The 23,990-nt window shown below is 39.8% G+C and overlaps 1 protein-coding gene across 1 annotated transcript in view; it reads left to right on the top strand.

Annotated features, from left to right (window-relative positions):
• Nucleotides 1–23,990, top strand: part of ARHGEF28 (Rho guanine nucleotide exchange factor 28) — a 101,259-nt gene that overhangs the window by 16,370 nt on the left and 60,899 nt on the right. Inside the window, exons 4-8 of the mRNA XM_059492108.1 lie at nt 1,253–1,436; nt 2,671–2,853; nt 5,963–6,033; nt 9,714–9,760; nt 11,268–11,328. Of these exons, the coding sequence (XP_059348091.1) occupies nt 1,253–1,436; nt 2,671–2,853; nt 5,963–6,033; nt 9,714–9,760; nt 11,268–11,328 (546 nt within the window). The remainder of the gene's footprint in view (nt 1–1,252; nt 1,437–2,670; nt 2,854–5,962; nt 6,034–9,713; nt 9,761–11,267; nt 11,329–23,990) is intronic.

Genomic DNA, 23,990 nt, shown 5'->3' on the forward strand with positions numbered 1-23,990 from the left:
AGAGGAGATCCAACAGCGATTTTCCCTCTGTAGTGGTAGGGAAAGTTTCTTAAGTTCCTTGCAATTCTGGCTCTATAGGATATGGAGATAAAGGATTTTTTGGACTATAATAACACTCTTAAGTCCAAGAAGGAGGCTAATGGCTTTCCCCCCATTGCCTCCAGAGAAGACATTCGGCTTTGTAGAACACAGCTCTTCTGTTAGAATGTCCAGAGAGGATGTATTTGGCTCAGACATGACAGCAGCCTTCAGTTATGCAAAAGGAAGCTGTGAAGGGAAAGAAATGGAAATTTCAGTAACATTTATTAAATCACTGGAAACCTAACACATTTTAGCTGATTGTTCTGAAATCTGTAGAGCAATGGTCCCTAAATACTTGACCCTTGTGGAGGAACACTTATGTTTAACTTCATACCAAAATATCAGTGTAATAAACTGGTTGAGTGGCACTTGAGAATATTTTATTTATTGCCTTTATACTGCAGAGACCTTTTGTTTGAGAATATATGTATTGAGGCAAATAAATCCTTCCTTGAAGAGAGGCCAGGGAATGGTGTGAATGATGATTCAGCATCTAGTGACTAAATCATGGTTGTGTACTCCTTTATTTTAAACTTCATCCCATTGAACTTGATGATTATGTGCTAAAAAAGTGGAGAGGAGAGGAAGGATTGACACATGCAGTTAGCTTTTGAGAAGAGAGAAGCAGGAATTATCCAGCATATTCTATGTATGTGTGTGTTATTTTATAGATTTCTTACTGTCCTGATAAGCAGCCTGCCTTGAGAAATTATATCCCTTTTTGAAATATTTTAAATTTTTTTTAGTTTAGATACTTGGCTCTGCCGCTGGATGTTTTGTGTTGCTGAGGCAAGGCAGATTGCAGGAAAATTGTTTTTTACCTATCTTCTCCATTGGGACATTTACTGGTGCTGAGTGCTATATTACATACAGGGAATGAGAGAAATAATAATTAATTAACAGCTGGAATTATCTAATTTCAGCTGATTTCTTTGACAGAAGAAATTATATAGCATTTAGCTATTCTTTAGCTCTGCATATGCAATTAAGTAGGTAACTGGTGTTTTCAGTGAAAGACCTAAAATCTTCTGCCAAAAAGATTTTGTAGGTCTGAACTTGAGCTATATTATTTCTGCAGATGATAATAAGTGTCTTTTGATGCTTCCCAGCAAGTAAAATGCTGGGGTTTGTTACTGATGATTTTGATCTGCTTGCTGTGTTTATTTTTAAGAGCCTGAACAAAGAGAAACTCTTCTCCACCTTGTGATGAAGTTGGGCTTGGTTAAGCTTTCCCTGTTCTTGGCAGCCCAGCCTGGAGGGTCATCAGCCTTAGCATTACCTAATGAGGATGGAGCAGCACCTTTAGATTTGGCATTGCAGATTGGACACTCCAAACTTGTTGAGATCTTTACAAAGTGTGTATAATGCTTTCTTTGCTCTTTTCTTTGAAATGGTCTCGTCATTTAAGGGATATGGGGAGTACTGTTATTTATCTGGAGAGAGTTGCCTATTTTGTGCTGGTTTCTGCTGCTTTTTGCCAGTATTATAATTTTTAATGGTAAATTTGCATTTACAATTGTAGGAAGTTTATTATTTGTGTCCTTCATTACATTTGAAGTCAATTAATAGTTATGATAGAGGACCAGCTGCACCATCAGGTACCTCTCTCAGCACTGTATCAGCTGAATCCTGAAACACTAAAAACATGCAAAGACCTTCTTTAAAATATATATAAAGAAATATTTATATACGAACAGAACCATAGGAAAGCTCAAGTTTGGACAACAAATAAGGGAGAATTAGCAACGAAGACAGTGCTGCAGTTATGACTCTGTTTTGCCAGAGTGCTGCCACACTGACAAATAACTCAAAGGACAAGTGCTTTCTGGCACCTTTCAGCTGTCTGGAGCTCTGTCTGTACAGTCCTGAGGAGCTGCATGGGGTGTATGTATGTGTCTTGGGATACCAAACGGTAAGCATCAGACACGCCTTTTTACTCTTGGCTTTTCTTTGCAAATAGAAACACACGAGAATTAGGGTGCATTTTAATTTTGGTATGTGGTTCTTTCAGTTTTGGCTCCATGCAGCCTGTAGTTTATGTGAGACTTATCTGTACTTCAGCTTAAAAAAAAATACAGCATGGGTTCAGTACATTATGTTATGACTGTCTCATTTACTTGTTATGTCCAAACAATACCGTATTCCCTTGAGATACTTTCTGTTTTTCACTCTTGTGGGATAATAAATCTGCTAGCTGCCAGTTGTGTCCTACTGCTATATATGGCAACATTGACAGGAAAAGGTACTTTTTTGCTCATTTACAGCAATAAGGAGAAATAGGTATTGTCACAGCTTGTTCGTTCTGGCTTCTTTAAGTAGTAACTGTCTAGAGCTAACATTGTTTTTTCCCAGTTGATAGCTAGAAGTAACTCTGTGTTCTTAAGGCTGAAAAGAGTCATTGGTAGGTTTTTGTTTGCCCAGCTGTGTTTTCAGTGGCTGTTTCAGATTTTCTGACTCTGGTTTTTGCGGTGGGTGTGTTGGGGTCCTGACGGGCTGTGCTGGAGGCGAGCCGGATGCTCCCTGTGGCAGCGCTCTCATTCTGCCTGTGCAGAGGGCATCTGCTGTGGCTAAAAGGGTTTGTCATTTCAGCTTCCAGGGCAGTCAGTCGCTTGACATTTCAAGAGCGGAGATCAGCGAGGGTGCCTGCATACAGTTTGTTCATTCATCTGGAGCTCTGACGCTGATGTTCAGTCGCACTGCACAGCACTTGCTGGAGTCAGACAGTAAGCTCTTCAGAAAATACTTCTGGGACAGAGACCTCTTCTTTACCAGGTACCACGGATTTTCTTCATGATTTCCAGCTGTAGACTTTTCAGGCTGGATTTGTTTTCATTGAGTAGCCTTTTAATTTAGGCTGCCGTGTCACTGATCGCCAGTATAACTTTATGATTACTGGTTTGGGTTTCTACTTTGTGTAGGTGCAGCACTTTGTATGTCTGAAGCTGGAGCATAAGAGGCGTTGAGAACTTCGTAAAAGCCTCTTTTGCCTCCCAGGTTGTTTTTCAATCATGGTGGACTCTAAAGGGAGTATCTTTCCCTGAAATCTCTGTGTCTTCAATTGCATTGCCATTGTATTAATGTTTGTACTTGAAATATTTAATTTAGTTCCATTCTTCCGGTAGTGTAATGCCTGGGAGCCTTTATCAAGAGCCAACCCTGGTCTGTTATTTTCAGCAGAAATACAGAGTACGGACTTTTTCTATGGAGTTTAATTTAGTTTTTCTTATTTTAATGTAAAATGTCTGAAGCACTGTTGACTTATGCTTCAGGACATCTCTTGATTCAGTAAAATAAAGAGAATGCTTGAATGTATAAGTTCTTTAATAGCAATGCAAATGCTTACCTGTATTTTTAGACTGAGACTGCACAACATGTATAAAACTAGTTAACACACTAAAAGTTGGCTTTTTTCCTGGTCTTGAAATTCAGCTTTTCTTTTCCATTCTTAGCTTTGGGTTTCCTCATTTGGGCACTGATTTTCCTTGTGTTACCTTTATTTCATGCTGCATTTTTTTAAACTTAGAAAATTATTTAGATGTTATGTTTAATACAGAAATTTAAGGCGCGGCGTACTGTAATAGTCCTTATGTATATTCTTACATAACTACATTATTGAGATTTTGATTTGTTTCCATACAAAAAGTTATTCTCTGTAGTTTGCAGAATCCCTGCAATTTGTGTGTGGCTTTTCCATTAACAATAATGAACTCAAAAGGAAAACCAAAACTATAATCAAGAACGCATTGTTATTTATATGATTGCCTTTTTCTTGCACTCACAAAGTCCTTGTTTTGCATTCAGTCTTTGAAATGGAAAAAGAAAGTGGCAAGTGGCATGTTGGGTATTCTCAAAGACTCTGAAAAGCTAGACAATTCTGCATTTGGTATTTTCAGGAAAGAGCCTACTGCCCTGGATTTGTAGGTTCCCCTTTTGCCATTCCTCTAGCTGCAGCAGTCTAAGTTCTGTTGTGGGGACCTTATTCCCCTCCTGCTCAGCATCAGTGTTGCAGCACTTTGAATCAAGCAGGAATAGACCAGAATAATTGGGAAGATCACATGGTTCATTTAGTTAGTTTCTTATAGAAAAGCTGTTGTTTTTAGGCTACGTATTATGTCCAAAAGCAAAGATAAAATTAATTTTCCTTCTGTTGCAAACAAGAATTTTGAGCTCTTTGGTTGTATCCAAAGCATTGGGAGGCAATTATAAATCTTGGGTAGGTATTAGAGATTTCACAGTACATAATCTTTTAAAAATAGAAATATAATTTACTGCTGTCCTAGAGTATTCATTTAATTTATAGAAGACTAAGGCTGTACATCTGGTGTCTTGAGACTGTACCAATGACCAATGATTGTCTCAGACAGCAGCACATCTATTCATGCAAGAAAAGCATGAATTTTTCCCAAGTATATTCTTCGCTCTTTGCTGTGTCAGTTCTTTCAGTTAAAACAGTAATGGAGAAGTTAAAACAAGCTGCCAGTAAGCTAAAGTCACTTGTATGGGAGCCATGCCTTCATTCAGCAGTTCAAAAAGTGGAAACTCTGTGGTCACTCTAGGCAACAGAGATGGGGGAGATAGCTGAAATTGCTGAAAAAGAATGTGAAGTTGCAAAATTCTGTGTGACCTCCTTGGGGCAGAGATTGCTGTGTGGTAGTGGTGCCTGCCAGTGGGACGATGTGGTTGGTTCCTTGTGCACCTCCAGTGGAGACCTAGGCAGCAGGAGAAGGTGATCCACGGGCAGTCTGAGCTGCGGCAGGCAGCACAGCCAGTGCAGGGCCCAGGGCTCTGTGGGAGCAAGTGAGATCTGGGGACTGATGGATACATTTGAAACGTGTCAGAGTAATAAAAGAAGCCAGAATTGGCAAGCCGGGCTAATCATCCAAAATGATTACTATAGTTTATGGTCATTTAAGTAATTTTTTTTTGCCTGATGATGGACAGATTTAATAGTTTCCCAACTTTCTTTTGACTTTTTCTGCCTGACAGGTGTTCAAATGGGAAACTGCCTAGCACAGCAAGAGATGAGCAGAGAGAAATGCAACTTGCCCCACTGAGGTGGGACTTCATGGCTTTCAAATTAGTTTGGCTGCAGTATTCAACCCAGGGTCATCCCTGGCTTTTTCTTTTGTGTTCAGGTTACCATGTCTTTTCTCTGTTTGCAGCTCTTGGTAGTTGGCAAATAGACAGACAGTCTACTAGAGGGAAAGACTAGAAGCAAGCAGAGTAGTAGACGAAAGGACACAAAAGAATCCATTCTTTCTTCCTCCCACTTTGTTTTTAATTTCTGAGAGTAATTTCTAAAATAGGAGACTGTATCCCAGCCCTCTCTTCCTTTTGAGCAGGAGTTGGTGTGTATCTGAGTGAGGGAGCAGCCTGGCCAGAGGCTACAGACACGGGGAGTGGAATGTCTCCTGGCCTCCCGACTGGATCTGTCATGTAGTTAGTGTTTAGTCCCAGTTTATTCTCTTTGTATTACCTATCCCTCAAAATTGCTTGCTTTACAGGATGCTTTTAATGTAAACTAGAATTCTGAATGGAGCTGTTGTGCAAAGCTGTTGTGCTGCTTTTCTCATAGAGAAGAAGGCTGTAAGCAGTGAAATGCAAATGGCAAATCTGTTCCTTTAGATCTTTCATGTATTGTAAGCAGGAGGTGACTTCTCTCTGTGGTTAAAAATATTTTATTTCTTTTCCTCTTGAGGGATTGCCGTCAGTTTCCTCTGGAAGGTAGCCAATAAAATATTCTTTGTGGAATTTCTCTCAGTCATCTTAGTATTGCTCATAACATAAGTGTTTGTCAGTCTTCGATACTGTTCTTGAGTTTTCAGATAAATGTCTGGGCATCAAATACAGTTACTGTAATTTTGATTTTTTTTTTATAGAGTATTAATTCAAATGAAGTTGAGACAGTGGAAGGTCCAAAAATGCCCTGCAATACAACACACTTTGTAGAAGGTACAGTGTTTTTATTCCATAATGTTGCAATCTTTCAAAGCTCTAGAAAGTTGACACAGACTCATACATTAATTATTTCTTCAGAAAGATCGTGTTTCATATGGTTTTAGAGACCTGTTAGTACAGAACAGTGGAATAGGTAAGTCATACATTACAAGAGTTTTGTAAATCATGATACTCCCCACAGAGCTTGGTTTTCCAATGTCAGACCGAAACTATTCACAAAATATTATGACGTTTATAGTGACTGGAAAAGCCTTAACTGATTCCATTTTAAGAGCTAGAAAAATGTCAGGTGGTTCCAGGAGAGGGCAGTGTTTAACTGAATGAACTCTCCTGCAAATTCCAGTAAAGCCTAATAAGTTAATAAAGATAGGAGCAGAGTAATGATTTGTATGGATAGTTCTGGGATCCGGCCTAAACTTCTTAATGTGGCAAAATCCTCATTTGTTTCCATTAGATGTTCACTATTTTGGTGAGCAGTTTACCTCTGCAAGGATTGTGGGACTGTTCTTGCGGGTGAGAATGCTCTTTCATTACCAAAATACCTCCCTGTGTACCTCAGAGCAAGCAGGTCTTAGAGCTGAAGAGAAAATCACAAAAAAGTATCATTCTTCAGCATCAGAAGCATGAGGCTTGGAAATATATGATTCTTAGGAATGAATTAAAAGTTTTTATCAGTTATCCATCAACCTTCCTTGAGGGCAGCAGAAATCTGAGCACCTGCACAAACTGCTGACAGGACCAGGACCTGATGCAGGGAAAGAAAGGACGGGCACTCGTTTGATGGGCATCAGCAAGTAACTTCAAGTGAATGGGTAAAATAGGGACAAAGTCATGAATTTAAATGTATATGCTGCCATTGCTAGTGCTGAAAAACAGCTTTATACCCAGTTTCTCTGTCCATCTTCAGGCAACAAGTATTCTGCCATTAGAAGTTAAATTTGCAGAGAAATAATAAACAGTTGTTAACAGTTACAAGCTACATATCTGTTATTGTGAGTGCAAGTGAGAATTTATTGTACGGGTTTTGTGAATGACCTTGCTGATACAGTGTGAAAATGCATTTACTCTGGGTGTTCACCTGAGCACTCCACTCTGATCAGGGTGGTCTTTATGCTGCTGCTTGGGGATAGAAAGTGAATGGCCTTCATTGGCAGTCTATATGTGGCAGTCACTTGGCCAATGTGACTTGTAGGTGGTGATTACTTCTATATTTTTCACAAAAAGCAGCTTTAACTTGGTCTGACTTGCACAAGCAGAATGCAAACATCAATGTGTATTCATAGCCCAGAGAGAGAGCGAGAGAGTCTCCAGTTCAGGACATCTACTCTTATTTTGGATTCTGATAAGCACCAGAAATATTTGGCATAGCTATATGTGTTTTCAGTGGAAGCTGTATACTTTTGTGCCTTCATGCATCAGAGTTACTTTGCACATGTTTAAAAAAAAAAAAAATCATTTCAACACCTTGAAAAGCAGTTTGTAAGTATTGTAAGTACATTTTGTAAGTATTCAGGACCAACACAAACAGATTGTAGTAAACATATTGCATGTTCTATGCTCTGTGATATCTGCTTGTAGACAGGAGAAGTCTATAACTACTGTTTGTATGGTGTTAGTCAACAAAGTTTTTTCATCTTCTGGTATTTGAATATTTAATCGGTTACCATATTTCTGCAAGGCAGACTGTTTTCTAACCACCAAGTAAAAAAAATTAAAAATCACTGAATGGTGGTTACTGGTGACTAGTGGCTTGTCTTAAAATTACCATTTGCCAGCACTCAGGAGATCAAAAGAACTTTGTTCCAGATTGAGTTAAAATTGTTGCTGCTGGAAGCAAAATTATATGAAATTATTGTGCTTTTTTACTACTTTCTGAGTTGCATGCACTGAACTCCTTTATAAAGTGTCTGCTAAGTTCAGGATTTTATTTTGGCAGACTCATGTCATGAAAGTATCCCCCTCAGATTTTAAAACTGCTGCTGTTCCAAGAAGGAGTAGCTACTCGCTCCTAAAGTCAAGATCAACAGGCCTTTAAAACCCCATGCTATCAGAACCTCTCAGCTGTTAATGAGAGGAGGCTGATATAGCCAACCTCCTCCATTTCTTGTGAAATGCCATCATATGAAGGCAGTGGGTCAGTGTAAGGTGATGCTGCTATTTTGATCTCCAATAGCAAGTTAAATTCAAATATATGGAGTGATACATTCTCCTGACAGGATGCAGAACAAAAAGTGAAGTAGGAAGTTTTTTGGCTAATTTTGTACTTTGTGCTTTTCTTTTCTCTTTTCTGAGTTTGAAATTCCGTAGCTGTGAGTTGACTGAACACTGTTACTAAGAATATAAGCCAATTGTTGCTACTGTATATATTGTACAGAGAAAATGGCTTTTTATTTCTGACAATTGTGGAACTGAATAATAATAATAATGACAAGTGCATGTCAATACTGTAGCAAAATCTCATGGAAGCTTTAAAGCACTTACAGAAGAAATAGTCTGTTCCTACTAGCTGAAAGGTGGAGTCTGGAATGTTTAGTTTGACAGCACCAGGGATTTTGTGTTCTGTGGTTGTGCTGTATTAGAATCCAAGGGGAGATGTATTCATGAGTGCTGCAGGAGTTTAATTAAAGAAGGTGGATTAATTCAAAATGAATCACTTGGGTATTGATCAGCATGGACCCAGTCCTAACTCCTGCCAGTGTCCAGGTGCCCTGCCGAGGTCAGGGACAGCATCTTGCAATGGGCACATAACTGCATCTCAGAACTTGTGTGATTTAGGTAATGGGCAGCATTCTTTGAATGGTTTTTTCCAAGATGTATTGATAGAACTCTTTGTTTTAAAACCTTGAGTGTATACTTTGTTCAATGCCAGTAAAGGTCCCCAGGCTCCATATACCTCAAGGCACCCTATGCTGCCTGCTGAAGCATGCTTAGTTTAACTGTTTGCTGGAGCTGGAGAAATGAAGAGGATGTCTGAAAACAGATATGAACCTAGAGTTGAAAGATGCAGTATAAAATGAAGCATATCTGCCATGATGACTCTATCTATATGATTTCAGTATCATTTGATTTTAAAATATGTTTGCTAAACAATAATGTTCCTGGATGCATGAATGAGGCTTGTGTCCATTTACATTCCTGTATCTTTGCTGTTTCACAGTAGTCCTTCAGGCTGCATTTGTGTAAAACTTGAAAAGTGTGGGAGGTGTTTTTTTTTGGTGTTGCTGTCTCCTTCTCCACATCCCTTGGAAGAAAATATAAACCAAAACCCAAACAGACAAAAAAAAGAGCAACGGTGAAGTGAAGATATTTTTTACATTTTGGGTTAAAAATGCAAAGTCCGATTTCAGAAGATGCATGACATCCCTGCAAAAGAAAAGCATTGGTGTGAGGCACAGTCCTGGAGCTGTTGATTTTCTGAGTGTGTGGGGGTTAATCAGCCCAAACATAACTGTGACAATAAAATAGCGCTTGTTGTGAATCCAGCTTGCATGCTGCCCACGGGATCGCTGCTGCGGGGAGATGCATGGGCTGCCCATGTCCATTGTTCTGGCTTGCCTGCGTGCTTCTTGTGTCCCCTTTCCTATCTGAAAAAAGAGACAGACCAGCAGCAGAAACCGAAGCAGACCCAGACTGAATTTCCTTGTTATGAAAGGCAGCAGTCTTTGCTCTTGCAGGTCCTCTGAGCTTGGCTTCTGATGAGCTGACCCAGGATGATACAAAGGTACAGATTGCTCTTTTTACTAACAGGTAAGCTTTATTTAGGGTGAGAAGCAGCAACCTCTGCATGCCTATCTGAGCTAAGAAATAAGATCTAGCCTGCCAGGCAACACTTCCTGCTATTTCTAGGCTGCAGGAGTAGTTATGTATGTGGATTATAATTATTTGAAATAACCTATTATGTAGTTGTGGGTTGGAATGCTAGGTTACAGAAGCAAGCCCTGCTTTTGGACCAGAAAGCTCTTGTGTTTATGGTGAAGCTTAGTGCCTTTAGGGAGCTGGCAGCTGCCAGTTTGGGGTCAGCACCAGACCTACGTCCAGCGTAAGTTTCATCCTTCAGACAGCGTGGTTCCTTACATCTGAGGAGTTAGTCTCTGAGGGAGACTTTGTGGGTAGCTGTGAGTCCTTAACAGGATGCAAATGACAATAATGCTTGATGCAAAAAAATACTGCAAGTTCCCATTGTCATCTACTTGGAGGTATCTAAACAACTTAGGGGAGAGACCAAAATATGTGAGAAATGCCATTACATCTGTATTTGTGTCAGTTGTACTTGATCTCTAGTCTTATATTCTGCTTTTTATTTATATGTATTTGTTTACAAAACTAGAAAATCTTTGTCTTGGTATTTGTTAAGTACCTTTAAATCAGGAGCTTGATTAGTACCTCAGTGGGTATGAAGCTAAAATAGTAATTTAGATTAAGAGAAACAAAATCTGGTCAAACCAGGTAAATCTAGTAAAAGTGATATCCATACCAAGTGACTACTGTTGTTTTGGGTTCTTTTAATAACATTTGAATGTAGTGGAATGTTGCTGAGCTGACATGTTAGGTAATTTTTATAAATGTGATGACCTCTTTAGGCTTTTTTTTGTTTGGTGTCTTGGATTTCTTTAATTTTTATTGCCAACTGTGAGGGAGATTGACCATTTGTTTGGAACTCACATTTTGGTATTGTAATCTGTGACATCTCAGAATTAAATCTGCAGTATGCATACATTTTGGAGTCTATACTGAAAGTGTGTGTTGGAGGACAGTGTTGCAGCTCATGAGTCTTGTTGGGGGGAAAAGATTCTGGTCCCATGCTGATTGTCTCTTGTTTTGATCTAGCAGAAAGAATATAATGAAACTCTAATTAGTGAACTGAACTGTGACATTTCTATAGGTATGAACAGCTCAGGCATTAGAAATATTTCTAATCTTAGAAAATATTGCTGTTTTCTCCATAGCACTGTATATTGGCTATAAGCCAATAAACTTCGTAAGAGGCTGAAAATCAAGTTTGCATAGGAAGTAAGATATGATTTGGTCTCTCCTTTGATTATGGTTAGGATTTCAGTCCTTGGAGTTCATTTGCATATGGAAGTAGTGTGCTGTATCAATTGCATTTATGAGAATGCCTAAATTGAATAGTACTTGAACTGAATTATGAAGACCTGTAGCACGGTTTGCAACTAAGCATAAATACAGTGTTTGTCTTCAGAAATATAGCTCACTTTTTCTGTTTCTAGCCTTTCCAAGACTCTGGGGTTCCTTCTAAAGAAAATGAAGATAGTGTCTTGGTGGCCTTAGGTAAGAAAGAATTAAAAATTTTTACTTCCCAAAAACTGCTGATAGGTAGTGTTATGTCAGTTACACACAAGACAGTTTCTTTTAAAGAGATGAAGGTAATTGACATTGCAGAGTAACTTGCTGAAAATCAGCCAGTTGTATCTATGTCAAAGAGGGAACCTCTTTTGTCCCTGGCTTACATAGATGGTGTATCCAACAGTACTGTGATTCCAGGACTTTTCAGTAATGTGTTAGGTGTTGTAGGAACAACCACCTTGAAAATAATATCTAATGGAGCAAACATTTGTGACTGAAGCCATATAGGTGACTGAAGGCGAAATAAAGTCTGCAGAAATATTTAAATGACACAGCAAGTTGTAGGCCTGGTAGGATAATATAGCCAGCTGTGCTAGACAGCACATTTATAGGTTGAAACTCCACTGGAAAGGTTTTTTCAAGCCTTGTGGAAAGCTACAAGAGCAATAGACAAACATGGGCTGGTGGAAAGCACAGCAAGTTGGAAAATATAATAAAATAAAAAATATAACTAAGCTCTGCAAGTGGGAGCTGCCACTCTGATGTCACTGGCTTGTGGTCCTGTGCTGAGCTCAGAAAGAGCAGCCCAAATGGAGGCATTCTGTATGCAGATTTTGGTGCTGCAAAGTGAATATCCACTTGGTGTGTGCCGAACGGAAGGGGATAGATGTGCATGCATAGGGGGGATATATGTTGGAGGGAAATGAGCTGGCATAAACTCAGAGACAGTTCTAAGATAAGAAGCTGGCAGAGTGTTTTATTGCCTCTCCCTAAATCAGCATTTAGTTATCTGTTGTTTTAGTTACTGTTATGCCAAATACCTGTACTTCAACTATTTGATGATGATTTTCTCACTGTCCCATACAGGGAATACGAGAGCACCATGAGGGATTCAGGACTAGTAGCAAAAGCCCTAATATTCACAGTCATTCTAACTTTAGTACTTTTGAGAATAGGACACTGTACCACTCTTTGCCTTGCTCAAAAATGCAAGGTATGTGTGATGTTAGTGCCCATGGGTTCAAATCTGTTTTGTCAAGCAAGACTAAAGTATTGGACTGTATCTCAGTGTAGGAGTGTGTGGAGCCACTGGGGAGTGATTATGGTTTGTTAATATGAAAGCCACATTTGCTCTGGTCTTTGTTCCAGCTATACCATCTAGACAGAACATAAAGTAATTTAGAAGTTGACAAAGTAGAAGTTCTCCACTCTGAAATGATAGCTGATATTTCTTTTTCTTACTTCTGAAATGCTTTTTCCTTCTAAGGCATCATTTGCACAGAATTGCTTGTGACAGCTGAAACAGAAGCGAGGCCCTCTGGCTTCAGACCTGCTCATTCTCTTGTGCTTGCTTGGGCAGATGCATCAGATCCTGAGTCCTCTTGGAGGAACAAGCAAGTGACTTTGGCCATGGTTCATACTGTTAGGAGTGGTAGTGCAGATTTTTAGAGGAGCTAAGCGGGTAAAAAGAGTGGTGAATTTGAGTATGATTTGAACAAGTTTTAGGTGCTTAAAATTTGATTTAAATAAATTTTATTAGGCATCTTATTTGCATAAAAGTAAAATTATAATGTGTAGATATACCTATACGTGTTCATACATGTGTGTACATGAAATGTGTCCTCAGCACAGGATTATCTTGTGCTAAACTAAGAAAACCTCCTTGTTGTAATGCCTATATGAGAAAGAAGCAGCCGTCTGTCACCCTCTTTATCTTAATTACTTTAGAGTGTGTTTAAGGAGTTGACTTGTGGAAAAACTGCAGTGAAATCAGTTCTACTCATTTTAGAAGTCTCTGTAACTGAGAGTTTGACTGCCCTGTGTAAGGACTGGAGCATGGATTTGCTGCTGGCCCTACTGTGAGCTGTCCTTGCCCATCTCCGGGTTGTGCTCTCAAGTTGGGCAAAACACTCATTATGTAGACATCCAGTGGGATTTTGCCATTGACCTCAGTGGGGCCTGAAAGGCTTCCATTGAGCACTGTGCATGAGATCTGATGGGGCTGGATTGCAGGCTAGGGAATGAGTGGACTGTTGGGTGTGCAATAAAAAGTGGATGCGGGGAGGGATGAAGAAGGATGGAAATAGTTTGGTGACAGCCAGAAATTTTTAAGTTTACCAAAGCTGTGTTTACTGGTTTATGTGAATGTAAAAATCAGCATATGTTCTAACCTGACTCATTTAACCATATTGCTGAATATCATAGTTTTCTTACCCTGAATTGTTCCAAACTATTCTTAAAAAAAAAAGTTTGTTTGGCAGTGCTGTTAAATGGCAGTGGTTTTGGCAGGAAAAGCACACAGTGGGGGATAAGAAGAGAAATTCAAATAGTTGTCAGTGGGGGAGAGGGAAACAGCTAAAGGGGATTGAATGAAAAAGAATGAATAGAAACAAACAAACTCTGGCATCTCACTAGTAGCTGGATGTGCAAATCAGAGAGTACTTGTAAAAGTGAGAATGTGAGTGCTCTTTGAATGGGGGTACAAAGTCCCCCACTTCTGTTTCTCACTCCTTTTCCTATGTGGTTCTTGCTTTAGAGATCTTCACCAAAAAATCAATGTTGTCATGGAATGGTTTTCATTGGAAGGGACCTTTGAAGTGACTACTGGAAGGGCTCTCCTGTTCCTGCTCTCTGTGTTCTTCCTCAACAACCCTTTCAAGCATGTTGTTCATTATGGCACTTTCTCCACAGAGTTTGGGAAGTGCCTTTGCAGAAGTGCTATCAATGTTTGGTTGGGCACTAAAAGGGCACCAACACTCCCTTCTCCCTGTTTTCTTCATCTTTGGATTGGGACCTGGCTGTCTTAGGCACCAGGTCTAGTAGTGAGTCTTGTAGTTTGGTTTTGAGAATTGTAGTTCAATTTTTGTTATGCAAAATGTTTCTCATCCTCCAGGATCTCTGAAGAGCCCCAGGGATATCAGTCCAGGGGGTGATGGGCCAATAAGAAGCCAAGAAAATGATGAGTTTTGGGTTTGCACTATTTAAGAATGGAAGGAGCAGGAGTAGGGCACAACAGGATGCTAGACCATACTTAAGGAGAGGCTGTAGGGAGATGCTTCAGTGCTAGTCATGCCTGCCCGTGTTCTTTCCCCTCTTTCTGGCTCCTTTGGAAATTGTTAGATATCTGTTTTATGTATACAAGAGAAAAAACTGCTAAACAAAACCCAAAACCAACCAACCAAACCTCACCCCCCCCCCCCCCCCCAATGGACTTTTTTCCTTTTTATCATTTAAGGTAAATGTGCTGGCAACACTGTGAGAAAACCAATATCTGTTGGGAAGAACGAATAAAAGAAATAAATGGAAAGCAACAAAAAAAGGATTTTTTTCCCCCCTCTCAATATTATGCATGTGTTTTATTGCCAGGCATTATCATCCTTAGAATCAGCAACCCTGTATGTACATTTTGGGAAAAGTCTAGGAGGTGACAGCTGTATGCTGTCCCTGCTGGGCATGTAAAAGTGTGAGCAGAGCATGGGTTTTTAAACATTTTTAATTCCTTACTGTTCTTCATAGCTGGTTGGGAAAGATAATGTTCACAGGGCCATTTGTAAAGCTGCAAAAGTTTCTCTTTCCCATTAAGAAAAAGTGACCCAAACATCCAGTTTTTCTTCCAAGGAAATAAAGCTTTCCCCCACATCTCCCCTAAACTTCAGGAAGGGATGATGATGATGATGACAATTTTTCAAAATAATTTCCATTATCTCCACGTTACATTGCCAAAAACTTAGTAGTGTCTGTCTCTTCTATTCTGTTTGCTCTGCCAGTGATGAAAAACCCCTGGAAGCCATGTTTTGCCAGAGATGAAATTACTGATGCCAAATTTTTGGCAGTTCACTGTGTTACCAGGCAGCTACAAAATATTTTTAGTAGAGTCTGCCCTTTGATTTTCATGATTCCACAGAAATTCTCATTTATCCACGGATCAGTTTAAGGAACAGAACATAATTGCCATACTGATCTTCTTTTCTGTATACCAGTGGGCCTGTACTGAAATATGCAGAAAAATCTGGTCTCAGTGTTGCTGTTTTGTTATTTTCTTTGATTAGATTTCCTCACCATGGTGGGTAACACTTAAAAGTGGTATTTTTTTTTCTTTTAAGACAGAAAAAAGCATGTTCCTGCTGTCTGGAATTCTACCTTTGTGCACTTTTTAATGCATGTATATTTATTATATTTTGTACTTACTGCAGCAACATATTTTGCTCCTTTTTTTTTTTTTTTTTTTTTTTTTTTTTTTTTTTTCCTTCTGGGGTTTTTAGGGCAGAATGTTTGCATTTGGAAGTGTTTGGAGTCAAGTGTGCCTGTTTTGACATTGGAACTACAGGAAATAATTTTATGGTTACTGATAGGTAAGAGTGAAAGTTAGTGTGTTAAGTGTTGCCTATTTGAGACAGTTACAGGAGTTCTCTGATTCAGGCTGTGCAAATCTTTTCTGTTTGCAGTCCTTTTTATGTTCTTCTGGCAGCTTTCCATCCTATCTTTGCTTTATGTATGCTTTGAGAGAGGTGGAGTGATCCAGAATAGCATTTCTAGTCCAGGACCTGCAGACTTCTGCTTCAGTTTCTCTCCTTAACAGATTTCTCACAAGACTTTGGGCATATCGCTTGTCTTTTCTCTGCAACTCATTTTTTCCTGAAAGTAAGAGGACTATAGAGAGCAAGCTGATAAAAAGGCACTACAGTACTTGGATGATTGGAGATATGCAAATACTCAGATTGGTTGTGCCAAAGAAGTTCAGTGTGTGGTAAAGGAAGATTTAAACCCGCTAATTTTTAGTCAAAAGGTAGATGATTTGTAAGTTGTGGAGAGAAACATCAACTGAAGAAAATTTCAGGGTTACCACTGCAGCTAATGATGGTGACAACTGCACTCTGGCATTTTGGGCTGCAGCAGTGCTGCTTCTTCCACTTTGCAAAATCTTTGCATGGTTCCTCACATTAGAGGCATACCTTGGGGTTAGTCTGTCACAGTACTGCCAGCACCACCAGCCTTTGAACAGCATTTAAACATGACAGTAACGTATTTCTGTAGATAAAAATATTCACATTTGTTTGGAGTATCTATAAACAATGCTATATTGAAAACTGCAGAATAGTTAAGAGCTGCAAAAGATACAGGAAGTCACATTTTCCTGGAAAAATGTTCCACAGTTCAGGCTGTGAGCCTGAACTGAGTTTAATTAAAAAGCTAGGGAGAAATCTGGAAGAAGCAGCATTAGGCATTGAAACAAGCTTGTTCTTGTTGCTTGGAATTTCCTCCACTCTTGATTTTCTGAGGCAGTATAATTCAAGCTAACCTCAAAAGGAAGAAATAAAGGAAGAAAGAAAAATCAACACGCTACAAACATATGGTTTCTGGCTTCCCAGAACTTGTTCTATTCCTCTGCCTAAAATCCCAAACAAATTGGCTCAACAAAATAAGCCTCCATAAAGGCGCTTTTAAAAAATGGATGTTTTAATTACCTTTTTTTCAGCCTGTCTTCTACCCAGTTTCATTTCATGCTAACATAAATGAGCAATCTGGGATGTATCTAATGTCAAATTACTCTGTAAATGTGAAATATAACCCAAAAATATATTATGAAGTAAACAGTTGTAGTCTTGAGAGTGCACACAAGAAAACATTTCTCAGCTTTCTTCCTCCTCAAGAGGCAACCTTCCCTTGAAGTCTTCCCTGAAACATAGAAAAATTGATTTTTAATGAGGTGGGTGTTTGGTGAACTTTTTGGCATCACAGTCTGCCTGTGTGAGTGTAGACTCAATACCCAAGTCACTGCCACAGCTTCAGTAGAAGCGAGGTCCAAGTCAAACTTCGGTTTGCTTTCACATGAGGCAATATGCATGCTCCCCGTTCCTGCTCTCACAGGCCTCCACGGACCTGAAACAAGGAAGACTAATCCCTTAGCCCTCCTGCTTTTGCAAATGATCTCTTATTTTCATCAGGGAGCTTTTCATCAGGATACTGAACAAAAAAGTGACGAGCTTTCCACCCACATTTGTTCTGTGTTTCTCAGCTAGTCTTTTGATCTGAACAGATACTGGACAAGGAGATCATTTAGGCAAATTATCTCTATATGTGCTGTGCTTACTGGTTGTTTCAAGAGTCAGGGCATGCTGACCGCTACCATGTGAAAGTAGTATTTATGTGCTTCTTATCCTCAACCGAGCTTGCTTGCTACCCTACAGTGATACTGGTGTTTTATAAAAAGGATATAAAAAAGAAAATATCTGCCATCAGCCATGAACCAGACATCAGAAAGGTCTGGGTTGGAGGAATGCTGTGAAATCCTAGCAGCATGTGAGTGAACTAGGCAACACAAAGATTTTGAGACAAACCCCAAGATTCTGTGTGTGTCCATGGGCTTTTTGGAGCTATGTTGAGTCAGTACTAGGCACAGGTCTCGTTCTTGCCTAAGTTTTGTAAAAATATTGAGCCCTTCTCTATCCCAGTCTGGCCGGTGTTTTCCAAGGATCTTGGAGTACTAGTACAGTTTGTGCAAAGCTATTTTTTTTAAATTTGTGAAGGTATATTGCTTTTTAGTTTATCAAAGAAAGCCTTAAGTCCCACCACTTACAAACTGCTGCTTTTCAAAAGTGGTACCTATGGCTAAGACCCCTTTGTAGGAGAATGCATCATTCATTGAATATCACAAACATAATATTTTTATCATTTATAACAGTGTTATTCTTATTATAGGTGTTCTAAGTGTAGTTGTCACCCTGCTTTCAAAGAAAGCAGTAAAAAAGTAGCCTGAACAATTAATTCAGTAATTCACATTAAAATTAGAAATGTATCTGCTGGGGAATAGTAAGGAAGTCGATGGAAATTTAGATAGTATGGTCTTCTCTCAGTCTGGATGATTTGCTGCAACACAGTGATTCCATGTGCCTTGTCGGGGAATGATAAAAAGATATCACTACCTTTGGAAAAGGATATATAACTACCTTTGGAAGTAAATGCAATTAAGTACAAATACTTCTGGACTGGAAGTCCAGCTTAAAGCAATCCAGAAAGCAGTGTGCACAAATTGTCTCTGCTTTTTCTGCAGCCTGCCATGATTGCAGAGTGTTTCAGTGAACTTGCTGTGTCTTAGAACAGTGCTTTTGGAGATGGATAGGATGCTCTCAGCAGAGTGTCTGGGAAGGCAGCAGCTGCTCTGTATTCTTTCCAGGCTAGTATCCAAAAATTGTTCAAATAAGTAAATGAAAACTTGACCCAATTTCTAGTGCTGTATTGTTATCTTATGTTTTTCCTTATTCTTTCTGTTATCTGTTTACACAAGATCTACAGAAGATCTACTTGTTACAGTAAGAGGTCCCAAATGGGTATGAGTTTTATCTTCAGCTGTTTGAATGGAAGAGTGATGAACAGAACATGAGGGGGACATGTGAGCAGGAGGTTTATGGGCTGGCGATCAGGGCCATTTAATCTCATGTCAGAATGTGGCCGGCTTTGATACCTAAGTCACCCAGGACTGTGCTTTTCTGGGAGTGCAAATTCTGCTGCTTTAAACTTGTAGTAGGAGGAGCAGGCTCTGTGATGATGAGTGGCTATGATCCTCCACCCTGTTGAAACCTGTGGCTTCATCAGGGTTAAAAGCATGGAAAACAGGCATATACCCCGTTAATGTGTATAAATTATGAAAGGGTGGGTGTCAAGAGGCTCTTCTCAGTGGTGACAGGCAATAGGACTAGAGGCAGTGAGCAGAAACTGATGCACAGGAAGTTCTACCTGAATTTGAGGAAGGAGTTCTTTACTGTCTGGGTGACTGGGCACTGAACAGATTGCCCAGAGGGTGTGGAGTCTCCTTCACTGCAGATACTCAAGAACTGTCTGTGCTCAGTCCTGTGCCATGTGCTCTGGCATGACTCTGCCTGAGCAGGGAGATTGGACCAGCTGACTATTGTGGTCCCTCCCATCCTGGGGTTCTGTGATTCTGTTTGCAAGGAAAGCATGCAGTGCAAGAATTTTTGTGTTCTTCCTTCCCCTGCCCTTCCCAGCTCTGATCCCCTCTGGGTGATGCAGTGTGGGTGGGCTGCCACAGGGTGCTGGAGAGGGAGAGGGAGATGGAATCCACCAAATACTGCCATGACATTGAGTAGTGGTGAGGGACAGAGACTGCCTGCATGGACCATTTGAAATCCACTGCTGAACAGTTTAAATCCCAAACTGCTTTGTTACTTGTGGGAGACCTCTGCTTGCAAAATAAGAAAATAATGGGTCAGTTCCCTAAAAAAATGCCTGAATCTCCCATCAGAAACTTAGCAATAAGGAGCATCATAAAGAATAGGTGAATGAGGTTATCAACTAAGATCTCAATGATCTGGACTTGGTCCTTTTTTCTTTAGTGATTGGTTCATCAATGATTTGGGAAAGGGAGAGGGAGAGAATAGTGATGTGGTGAAGCTTTTCTAACTATTCTTGTATAGACTTCCATAAGAAAGACCCTGGTCTTTACTAGAGAAAAGAAATGGTAAAACTCTTGTCTGTGACAAGCCATCTTTCGAGACATATGAAGATGTTGTCAGCCACAGTCTGCATAGCCATTGTGACATTTTTGTGGGCTAATAGTGTTACAGTTGGCAGTTGCTTGGTGCCTGGCATCTGGTTGGTAATGTTTTCCTTTAGTTGCCTTTTTGCTGAGTCTTTTTAAGTCTAATGTAGGGTAAAGCAGATAGTTTGTGTAGGTGCATTGTCTGATCCTCTCTGTGGGAAGATATGCTCTAATTAGTAAGAACAATGGAGTGAAGAAGGTAGGGAAGCGATGTGTGCCTGTGGATCACAGAGACCAGTGGTGGAGATCACCTAACCCTTTCTACTCCATTTTATTTGTCAGATGCTTGGATGTACTTTGGGAAAGGATTGCAGGCTCCACTGGGCCTAGGACAGAATCAAGCTGGGGGAAATAAATTTGATCGCTGATACCAGAGGAGACTATTCCCAGAGCAAAGTGAACAGGGTGGTTTTGGCAGAGCTTTTGTTTAGGTGGCTCTCATTCTACCAAAAGTGTCCAAAAGTGACCCCCTCCTGCTCTGTTTGTGGTTGTTAACCACATTTTCCATCCTGTATATGTCCCTTCTCCATCTGGGGAGGGGGTGGTGGCTCAGGGTTGTCCCCTTCTGCTCTGCCTGAGAGAGAGAACTGCCAGCTGTGGTTTAGCAGTGTGTGGGGACAGGCAGCCCACCCACTTGGTACCATAGTGCTGTTCACTGCACATGCAGGGAGGCAACAGTGCTCTTGCACGGAGTCTGCAGATGTGGTGACATTCCTTTTCTTCCTTCCATCTTGCCGTGAACCACAGGAATGGTATGACAATAGACAATACACTGTACTATCTCTGAAAAACATTTAGATTTTATGAATGTATTTAGGTAAGCAATGGTTGAAAGAATTTAAGGCATTACATTATTTATCAAAAGTGTTAGCTCTAGATAATACACATGTTTATGTGTATTATAGTTGTTCTTTATCTTCCCATCTGTGTCTTGGTATATATTATGAAAAATATTTTGTCAGTGGAAAGAGAGGTTAATATTTTCCAGCTAAAAGCACCTTTTATCTCATAAGCGGTCAGATCTCTTCAGTAGCTGCCTGCAAATGCCACTACTTTGGAAGGAAGGAGTGGCAGGTGAAAAGTGGGTTGGATCACCCTACAAAGTGCAAGAAACAAAATATTTTTAGTCAAAGACTGTACGGCAAAGCCCTTCTTTGTAGCAAAGAACAGCATGACATCTTTCATGGTTGCATAAAGGAGTTTTACAAATAAGAAAAAAGAAGCCTTTCACAAGGCCCAAACAGAGCAAGTAATGTGAGTGATATTCTATTAACCCTTCAAAAGTAGGGGTTAAGGTTGACAATTTATCTTCAGAGTGGCATTGACAAATTCTCATGCAAGATCCTGTTCAGGAGAGGTTGCAGTGTACAGGTGAAAAGCCGAAGAACTTGGACAAAAAAGAGATGATAAACAGCAGGAGTGCATGTTCAGGGTTTTATCACTGCTGAAATTTAGTTGTTGGATTCTCTGAGAATTATGTAATAGGGCTGCTGTTGAAAAATTATTTAACAATCTTAATTACTTGTTTTTGTTAGAATGTTAAATGAACACGGCTTGCTTAAGGAAGGTAGGGCAGGCAATAACTGAGCAGTCAGTGCAAACATTTATGCAGTGTACAGAGGTCATTCAGGAAAGTAAATGTCTAGGCATGTAAAATATTTTAATGCCATTAAATACATTGGCTGCATTTCCTCATGGTGAGTGTTTTGTTCAGCTCTAGTCACCCCTCCCTAAACTGAACAGAAGTCTAGAAAGGCCAATGAGAGTGAGTTCTTTTAGCTGAATCTGTAAGTGAAAAAAGCCAGATTTGCAGAAAACAGTCACAAATGGAGGTATCACAGAAGTAAGCAAATTTTACCATTTCTTGTAAAACAGAACAAAAGAATAATTGATGAAATTGAAAGGTGAGAAATTTTACAACAGCTCTCTACATTTAAAATGCCCTTTGTCCATGGAACACTGCCATTTGTGCATGTCTGAAATGAAAACTTTTATTCTGGTTGATGTGAAATACATCCAATGAGCCAGACAGCACACTTGTGTAGAGAAAGTTACTGTGTAGAGGGGAAATCTTCTCTGTTGGAGCAGTTGGGAAGGCTTTCCTTGATATGTTTTGTGCTATCCATTTCTCAAACTGTGGCCATGGTGGGAGGCAGGCGAGTGCCCTGGGTGGTGTGCAGGTGGGAAGGGCTACGTCAGTGCCTGCGTTCCTGTATGCCCAGGGGAGTTATCAGTGCAATTTGAACCTGACATTCCAGGGAGTGGAGATATTTTGAAGTGGATGCTTAAAGCATGGATTTATATCCTCCCTGTATTTTCCATTGTCTGTTGTAATTCCCTGGGGCTGTTAATTATACATATAAATCAAACAAAGTCTCTGAGAGTGTCTAATATTTAAAGTGAAAGTCTAAGGCTTCCAGTGTCTGGGGTGAATTATTCTTTTCAGGCCTAACAAAGCTGGCAGAACTTCAGTTAAGGGAAGGGCAGAACAATGATGTGTTTCAACTGTGTTTTATGTAATTTGTGCATTTTATGAAGGGTTTGTATAATTATTTTATCCCTGAAAATATGATGGATATTTTTCTAATGGGTTTTGAATTAAATTTGCATTTGAATTGCATTATTTCCTTCAACAAATACATTGTTATCTCTGACTGAAATGTGGATCAAAGAATCACTTGAAACATAATACAGGAGTAGCGCCGCCGACCCTAGCAGCCTGAAAAATAATTGAAGTGAAGTAAGGAATGTTAACAAGCTCAAATGTCATCATCTTCCAAAACCTGACATTTAAGCTGATCCACATTCCCTCTCCTTCTTTATGTGGAATACAAAACCACATGCATTGTGGGGTAACTAAAAGAAATGTTTGCTGGAGTTGGTTAAGAAACAGTGGACATGTTATTTTTGTATTAGCTCTTGTATAGCCACATATAAGCCTGTTTGAAAAAAATGTAGTTTGTGTAGCGTAAAGATGTTGGGGGAAGGGATAATGAGTTCCTACTGAATACTAATTGCCTGTGAGTTGTTCGGGGAGACTGTATAAGAATGGAAGATTTGTTGTAAATTAGTCACTAGCTGTATTGTGCATTGCAGTGAGGTTAGACCAGAGCTGTAAAGGTGCCAGCTCTACAAAATCCTGATGATTCACTGTCTAACTTGGTGATTGTGTGAAGGAGAAATTAGTGTGCAGACTAAATATTATTGGAAAAAATGCTCCTCTAATGACAGTGTAATCTTTCTTCAGGACACTTAAGTTTTAAGATCATTTGAGCTAGAAAGATGGGAGTGACAGATTTTGAGTGAGTTATCACTGCTTTTCCAGCTGCAACATCCCAAGGTCTGCCAAAATTATAAACGCTGAGAGGAGGGGTATTGCTCTGGAGTGATATAGAGCTCAGTAGATTGATTAGTCCTCATAGCTTGGTGCTCATCTTTGGCTACCTTAGTTCCAGCATTTTGCCTGACCTTAATTTGAGATCTTCTAACCCCCACTTTTAACAGGGAAACAAAGCTTTGCAATAGTTTATTTGCTTTTGAGAAGTATTTTCTCATTCCTTACTTGGCTTCTATTGTTTTCATTTGCATCGAAATGGAAAGGTGAGTTAATGATTCATTGGCACACAGTGACCTTTCAAATAGTTCTGGACCACGATGCAGCAGCTCAGCTCAAAGCTCTCATACTTCAACCTTCTTGCTTCTGCTTTAATATTTGCAGCCTGATCTGTCTACATGCCTGGACGCCTGAAGAGAGCAAACATTTACAGCTTCTCCCTCCCCTGTGTTTAGTGGGCAATTCGATCCTTCTTTGTCCATTCGTTTATTCCACATTACTCTTAGGCTTGACTTGCTGTTGAGAACAACAAAGTGCAACTTTGGGAATCTTCTCTCTGTTTATTTAGCACAAAAATGGACTCAGACTCTGATTCACCTTTTAATTACTCTTGGCCTTCCTTACCTAAAATGAGGATTCGAAGAAGGGCATCCAAACCAGGTAGAAAAAGCTATCTTCTTTTAAATGACTCTTGCTTTACAGCTCTGACTCCTTTTCATTTTCTGCTTCTGTGAAGGTGGCTCTATAAACTACTTG

This window comes from Ammospiza nelsoni, chromosome Z (assembly GCF_027579445.1).
Source record: "Ammospiza nelsoni isolate bAmmNel1 chromosome Z, bAmmNel1.pri, whole genome shotgun sequence".
NCBI classification, from domain to species: Eukaryota; Metazoa; Chordata; class Aves; order Passeriformes; family Passerellidae; genus Ammospiza; species Ammospiza nelsoni.